Source organism: Notolabrus celidotus, chromosome 10 (assembly GCF_009762535.1).
Source record: "Notolabrus celidotus isolate fNotCel1 chromosome 10, fNotCel1.pri, whole genome shotgun sequence".
NCBI lineage: Eukaryota > Metazoa > Chordata > Actinopteri > Labriformes > Labridae > Notolabrus > Notolabrus celidotus.
The window spans coordinates 28,780,247-28,787,938 of NC_048281.1; the positions used below are offsets into that span (position 1 = coordinate 28,780,247).

The 7,692-nt window shown below is 38.4% G+C and overlaps 1 protein-coding gene across 1 annotated transcript; it reads right to left on the reverse strand.

Annotated features, from left to right (window-relative positions):
- Window positions 1-1,395: 1,395 nt before the first annotated feature.
- On the reverse strand, window positions 1,396-7,141 carry neurod1 (neuronal differentiation 1). The gene is made up of 4 exons (XM_034694073.1): window positions 6,888-7,141; window positions 4,517-4,785; window positions 3,079-3,308; window positions 1,396-2,552 (listed from the first exon to the last, which is right to left on the reverse strand). Exons 2-4 carry the CDS (start codon window positions 4,771-4,773, stop codon window positions 1,990-1,992), a joined length of 1,050 nt encoding a protein of 349 aa, XP_034549964.1. The 5' UTR covers window positions 4,774-4,785; window positions 6,888-7,141; the 3' UTR covers window positions 1,396-1,989.
- Window positions 7,142-7,692: the final 551 nt, after the last annotated feature.

The window sequence follows — 7,692 nt, forward strand, 5'->3', positions numbered from 1 at the left end:
AAACTTGTTTTTCTTCAGGACATCAGCCCTCGATTTGTTCCAGCAGATGGTGTAAAGTTTAATACATTTATTTAGGATGACTACAGGCTTTAAAGCGGTTTTGATTTGACCGATCAGTAATATTAGCCGCCCTTTGGAAAGTTGGATTTTGCAGTTTAAAACTTTTTAGTTTGTGTCAGTTTTGGAACCTTACATGGACAAAGCTGTACTGCTTATTTTCTTTCCTTAAAATCTCATCCCAGTCTCTTAACTTGAACAGTCAACTATCTCATTCATTGACAAACTTCACCATGTAAAATATGAAATAAGGCTGTTTCTGAAGCATGCCTTTAAACACCTACTCCTAGTTAGGTGTACAAGATATTTTAGAAACAGCTTTAATAATAGTCAGGCTTTGAATAAATGGTCTTGTTTGCATTTTTTAGACATCAGTATTAATAGTCTGTCCAATAGCCTGTCGAATAACTCCTCAATGTGCTTAAAGTCTATAAAATGTAAAAAAGGAAATTAAAAAAATGAGAGAGAAGTCAAAGAAGTCTTTAAAATCAACAATGTCTGGATGTAATGGCTGGATCTCGTCATGTATTTCTAACTTTAAAAAAATAAATTACTTAAATGTCATATCATGAATCCAAAAAGATGCACACTGTCTTTAAAAGTTTTGCAAGCATTTGTTAAGTGCTATTAAATGCACTTAAACAGAAATGTAAGAATGACAGGACATGTAAAGTCTCTGCACTGTGTTTGTCTGAAACAGGTCTTTAAACATGTTTTTTATACTAGTTAAACAGATGTTTTTATAGTATTGTCTCCCAGTATTTTATTATAGCCTCTACATTTGGACGCCCAAAAAAGCTATGTATAAGCATAATGTATTGATAAATACACAGAGCTAAATATGTTACAGTTTGTACTACACAATTAGTGTTCATGATTTCTTATGAGTGCTTAAATGGGTAAACTAATTGCTTGTTTGTTCACTTTTATCAAGTTATGTCATTTCACTCTAACTTAGGCTGACATAAATAGTTCTTGTGATCACACAAGAATGAATTTTACTTGTTTGGAAAAAAAATAGTTGTGAGATTCTGAGTTACCACTTCAGCATAAGTTATAACACAAGTTCTGGCTATATGTTTTTTAAATGTAATGAGTAAAGGAATAGATACTTTTATCTGCTATCAATAGTTTTGCAAGCGTGTTTGTTTTTTATGTTTGATGTTAAAGTATATGTTTAAAGAACTAGAGCTCTATTCAGATGAACTGAGCTTCCCTAAACCGGATTAACGGTGACTTAACTGATCTAAAAGAAACTGGACTGAAGCAGAGAAATCAGGTCTTCTTTGTTGTTGTTTTGGTGTCGTGTTGTGAATGAACAGACTCTCTGAGAAGAACCACATTGAATTCCCTTTAATGAAAGGCCTTCATAAACATCTATGTTATAAAATATAAACAAGAGTCACATGAAATGTTAACAGAACGCTACAGGAACGTTATAAAAAGCAAAAAGTAAAAACCACATGAACAACATGAACACTTCGGCCCAACGCCGGCTCCACACCTCCTCACACACTGACCAAAAATAGAGACATCTTTACTCTTTCAACATTTGGAATCATCAGTCGAGCTTCGCTCAGGCTTTAAAGAAATTGCATAGTTTCCTCCAGATTATTGCTCATTGATTATTGATTATTCTTAAGTGACAATATGGATAATAAAGAGACATTCAGAGAGCGTCTCCTGCAGTATGAAGCGCTACAAAGAAGGTTACATCATCAACGCGACATCATGACGACGTCATCGTTTTATGAACAAACTGAGGAGGAGTTATGAGCCTGATGAAGACAGAAAGAAGAAAAAGAAAGAAGACGGAGAGAAAGACAGGTATGAAGTGATAGAAATACACAGATCTGTTTGTCCCTCTCTATAACAGTCTCTCTGTTCGTCTCTCTGCCTCCATCAGCCTTCAGTCCTTCATCCTCCTCTTCCTCAGGATTCGTGGAAGATGGCGTTCAGCTGGGCGTTCATCATCCGCTCGTGGTGTGAGTGTCCATCAAAGCCCATCAGCCCGTCCACCTGCAGTTCCGAGCACCGCGGGTTGGGCCCACCTCCTCCATAGATGGCCGGATGCCCCCCTGTTCCTCCTCCTGCTCCATAATGAACACTGAAGGAGAAACTCTTGTCGTATTCGGGGGCCGTGACACCTTCATGCTTGAAGGACGAGAAGTTCCCGTTGATGCTGAGTGGCGGGCTGAGGGGTGGGTCAAACGATGGGCCGTCCGACACCAGGACGCCATCAAAGAAGGGCTCCAGCGGGCCATAGGGCTGACCTTTGACCTGGTGGAAGATGTGGGAGGGATCCATGGTGCCATAAGGTGGGCTGGGCAGGCCAGCCGTCAGCCCAGGGCTCTGGTAGGAGTAGTGTCCGGGATAGGGGACGGTGCCGGCAGGAGGAAGGTGAGCTGGCATGTCAGGCGTCTGCTCGGGAAGGAAAGTCCGAGGGTTCAGCTGCAGGCAGCCTGCAACCAGGTTAGTGGTCGGCTGAGACAGACCTGAGAACAAAGGAAAAAATAAAGTCAATAATAATCAATATGTTGATTTGAATATTTTGTGATCCCTGTTAATGACTGACTCTAGACATTGATGCCTGTGCTTGTAAAAAAAAATGTATTGCTGATACTTGCTTAAAAGTGCACCACTTTAAAAACTTCAGTTTAACATTTTTAAGAAATTAGGGCCTGTGTCCACTAGCTGCTTTGTGCAGGCAGCACTTCTTACCAGAATTTGTATAACCTTGATGGTTCTGCTGGTTTTAAGTACCTTTGTTTGGTTACTTTCTTTTTAACATTAAGTAGCAATAATAAGCACATAAAAATTATTAAGAGAAAGGCATATATAGTAAATTTAATGACAATATTTTAGCACGTTAGCTTGGTCATTGTTGCGTCTTAGCATGCTGATGTTAGCAGTGGTTGAACCAACATATACATAACTTTCCCCTTTATGTTAATTTTAGGGAACAATATCTGGTTTTAGACCGACTTTGAGTTTTATCTGTTACTATAAATTGATGCTAACCTTTGCAGAGCGCCTGGACAAAGCTCATAAGGTCTGGTGCCTTTCCGGAGCGCAAGACCTCACTCAGGGCCCAGATGTAGTTCTTGGCGAGGCGGAGGGTCTCGATCTTGGAAAGTTTCTGGGTTTTGGAGTAACAAGGGACGACTTTCCGCAGACTCTCCAGAGCATCGTTCAGACCGTGCATACGGTTCCTCTCTCTGGCGTTAGCTTTCATCCGACGGACTTTAAACCTACAAAGACAGAAACAAAGATTCAGAGTTAGCTTTTTTATGAACTATCACATCTGTTGCAATCCAGTCCTGATAACTATCATTAAAGAATCATTTGTAAATATTAGCATAGCACATAACATGCTGCAAGCGTGAGTAGCTAGCACGTTGACATAAACCTCTACTTTAACTTCTGCACTGTTGTGTAAACGGAGGCGCATTTTTGGAAGAGATCATAATTCACTCTACATCTAACTTATTGTAGTCACATAGATTGAACACAATTATTCTATTGCATCAAACAATTATAAGACAGCCTACTGAAGCTTAATATGTGACGTAGCAATCATGTAGTTTTACATTCTCAGTAATGTTTGGTAATATCAGAGAACCTGCAAGAAAACTCAGGAATGCATCCTGCAGGGTGAATCCACCTCAGTTATAGTTTCTTAAAGTTGCTATATATTATTTTTTATATGTTACGATTATCTACTTTTAATTTGGTGGAATTACTCAGATTTCTTTTTCTTTTACAGTACTCTAATATTTTATCATTTTGTACCTGATGCTGTCCTGACACTTCACTGCCAGTAAAGTTTTCAAATTTGAAATAGAAAAGTTTAAACTGAATGTTAGATCTCTGTTCAGCGAAGCACAGTGGGAGCAAAGAGGACAGTTTTTCTTTCCTTCTTTTTTAACATTTTCTTCTTTCCCATCTGAATTAGTGGCATGAAAACCATTGGACACTGCTTAGAGGTTTTAATGAAATGAATGAAGCATTGAATATGAGGAGGAGCCAGCTGGAAACAGTCTTCTTGGCCCCCACAGGGCCCGATAGATATGTGATTTGATACTCTGGATTTAGCTGTTTGAAAATCTGTTACCAAATCCCTGTTTGCTGAAAACAATTCATCAGAGCTTTCTAAAAAAGTTCCTTTGAATGCATTCAAATCCCAAAGTGCAACTCAAGAGCAAACCATGGTGTGGTTGAAGTTGTTTTGTCAAACATAAGGTGCTTGTCCATCCAACACACTGTTCAAGAGAAAGTATCCTTAAAGTGCAGGCACATTCCCATTTAATTTATTGATTGCTTTCCTGCTCCTCAGAGGGTAAACCCTTCAGACTTTCCCCAGCGCCACCTTCAGGATAAACTTTGAATTGTTTGACTTGAAGTGGAAATATCAAATTTTAAAAACTCCTAAGACACAGATTAAAAAGTTCATCTTCACCTCTGGATACGAGCTTTCGTCATCTTCTTCTTCTTTGGCCCTCGTCTCTTGGGCTTGTTCTCGCCATCCTCCTCATCTTCCTCCTCCTCGTCTTCCTCCTCTTCATCCTCCATTTGCTGGAGTTGGTCATCGTCCTCTTCTTCCTCCTCCTCCATTACTCCACCCTCCCCCTCGTTTTCTCCTTCTGTTGGGCTGTGAAGCTCCTGCTGCTCCTCAGAGTCCACAGACTCCTGCTCCTCCCGCAAAGACCTGGTCATGATGCTGATTCTCTGTTGGAAGAGGAAACATGATTGTAAGGAAACAATGAATCATCAAACCAGTTATCACATTTATTCTGTGTTAACATGTAGAGGAACTATTTACAGAAAACCATCAAACTGTCCATAAGAGGCCTGTTTTATGACAAACTGTGTTTTCACACTCTGTAAAAAACAACAACTTGTTTGAGCCAAAAGAAGGACATGTCCATCTGTCTTAAAATTTTAAGATGACTGAATTTGAGAAAATTGTACTATTTCAAACAAAACAAAATTATATCTTATTAGCTTTTGATCCTTTAGTTAACTTAGCTTGTATTTTTTTTCAGCACCTTGTTCCCTTATCTTGAAAGGCCTGAATGTAAACCAGAGACCTTCTAAGCTACGGCATTAACCACTGCTCTACTTAACAACCTAACATGACATAACCTTATATCTATTTATATGGGTTATTTAGGTCAACTTTATTATAAGGTTTATACTTTTTGCTCAATGTATTTATAAGAGCTGAATCCATTTTGTAAGTTGAAATACTTGAGCTGACATGAACAAGAAATATGAAGTAATCTCAATATTTACCCCAAATTGAAGTTCAATGATAATGAATTCTAAGTTGCTGCAACATTGCAGGTGTTATAATAGTTTTTTATGTTTTAAAGGTGAAGATAATCACTTCATCTGTTAATTCTCCTGCAGCATTTTAGTTCACATTAATATTTTACAACACATACAAGAGATTTTCCACCTAAATATTTAATGTATGTATTTAGTACCTAATTTATGTTAAAATGCCTCAGACAATTTCATTCAACACTCGTTTAAAGTAGGTTTAGGTCTATATGTGTTTATACAATGATAGGATTTATTCCCCTTAGGTAGAGCTACGAGTCAGAAGGTAAAGGCTTCAGATAGACGATGCACTACGTTTTTTTTCCTTAGAATTAAAGGTCAGAATAAAACTACAACAAAACGCACTTAGGAGGAGTTGAGATTTCTTACTTTTTGAAGTAATTTAAAAAAGCAATGAAGTCAATTCTCATCGAAATTTAGGATTTAAACGCAGTAAATGTCCAAGCTATCTGATCGAGAAATCACATTGATTCAGGTGTTTTCTTCCTTTGCAGGAAAAACAAATACAGCCGCTCCAATCTGTTGCGTATGGAGACTGGAACAATTAATATAGACACTCGTGTTAAATTGAATGCTTTATATGGAGTAACATTATAAAACTTCTGTTTTGCATAAACCAAAAAAGTCCCGCGCAAATTGAACATTTGGAGCCAAACAGCTTTCAGATTGTGCGCAGAGAAAAGAAACAACTGTTCAAATCTGCAGCTTCGGTCCCTGAAATCAGGCCAAGTGCTTTTGTTCTCTGTTTTATTTTTTTAGTTAGGTTCCAGGAGAAAACTAAAGTTATTTTAATAAACAATCAATCATAAAATTAAGGTTTCTTGCTGCAGAGGAAATGTTGGATTAGATCACATCTCCGAAACGCAACGAATAATTGGTCGTTTGTTACTCAGATTAGGTTAGATGAAGAAACTCTGATAAAATGATAAAATAATGGCCTTCTAGTTATTATTATTTTCATTATAAGGGTGGAATTATTTAAACCTTTCCTGACAAATCAATCCTTTGTTTTTTCTTTAATCTGACTTCTCCCTGTAAATTGAAGTGATCGACAGACAGGTGGTGGTGAGACAGGTGGAGGTGCGCAGATCCATGGGGGAACGAATTAATGAAATAGAACACAACAAAAACAAAAAAACGAAATTAATTAAAGTCTTTAAATTTCAGGAGAAACGAAATAAGTTTTTGGATGAAATCACGAAAGAAAACGCTGTGAAACATTTTATTCTAAGAGAAATAGAGTATGAAATTTGAAAATAAATGTTTAGAAGCTGAATTAAAAAAAGTTTAAGGCTTATTTGATCAATTTTGGTAAACATGATTAATTATTAAATCACTGAATCACAATAAGAAGGCTTATTTTCTGTTGTATTTGCATGCATTGATTCGATACCACAGTTATTAGTCTAAATCACATCAGATGAATCATCCTCATAGTCTGATCACAGATATCACAGTTATATTATTTATCCATAAAATCCTACCTGATGTGTAAAAGCTGATGTCCTCAGATCGCACACATCCCCGCGTGCTCTTTGTGCGTGTTCGTGCGTGACTGTGTGGGATCCACTCTGAGACTTTTGAGGTGTGTGTGTAGGATGCTGCTGCTTTTATACTCAGCATCTCACACACATACACACACAAACACACACACATACAAGGGCTAGGGGGGTAATTAGCATATCGTGGCCCCACCCTCCCGCCGGCACGCGCCATATGGTGCGCACGTCATTAAAACGGCCCCGGGGATCACGTGACAAATCTTCCATTTGTATCAGCGAAAGACCTCTCTCCCTCTCTCTCTCCCTCTCTCTCTCTCCCTCTCTCTCCCTCTCCCTCCCTCCCTCTCTCTTTCTCTCTCCGCATCTCTCTTTCTGTGTCTCTCTCTTGCTTTGTGAGGAAAGTTGACCATCTGTCACCTCGTACATGCGCGAGAGTGCACGTGAATATCATATCATAACAGTGAGGAAGATGAGGATAACTATTAACTATGACAAAAATGAGAATGAAGGTTTCACTGATGAATAGAATTCAATTTATCATGATGTTGTGTCTGATAATTCTGTTTCCAGTGCAAACAGGGATGAGTTTAACTTAATACTGCTGAAGACAAAGATGAAAATGATGATGTGGACAATGAGGATGTTGATAGTGAAGATCATGGTGATGATGAGGACTATAACATTAATTTGGGGCGGCAGTAGCTCAGTCCATAGGGACCTTGCTTGGGAACTGAAGGGTCGCTGGTTCGAGTCCCAGTATGGACGAAGTTTGGCAAGTGGACTGGTG

Coding starts and splice junctions, on each gene's coding strand:
- neurod1 (XM_034694073.1), bottom strand. CDS start 4,773: ATGACCAGGTCTTTGCGGGAGGAGCAGGAGTCTGTGGACTCTGAGGAG. Junction 3,309..4,516: donor ACGAAAGCTCGTATCCAGAG/GTGAAGATGAAC, acceptor CTGTCTTTGTAG/GTTTAAAGTCCGTCGGATGA. Junction 2,553..3,078: donor TGTCCAGGCGCTCTGCAAAG/GTTAGCATCAAT, acceptor CTTTGTTCTCAG/GTCTGTCTCAGCCGACCACT.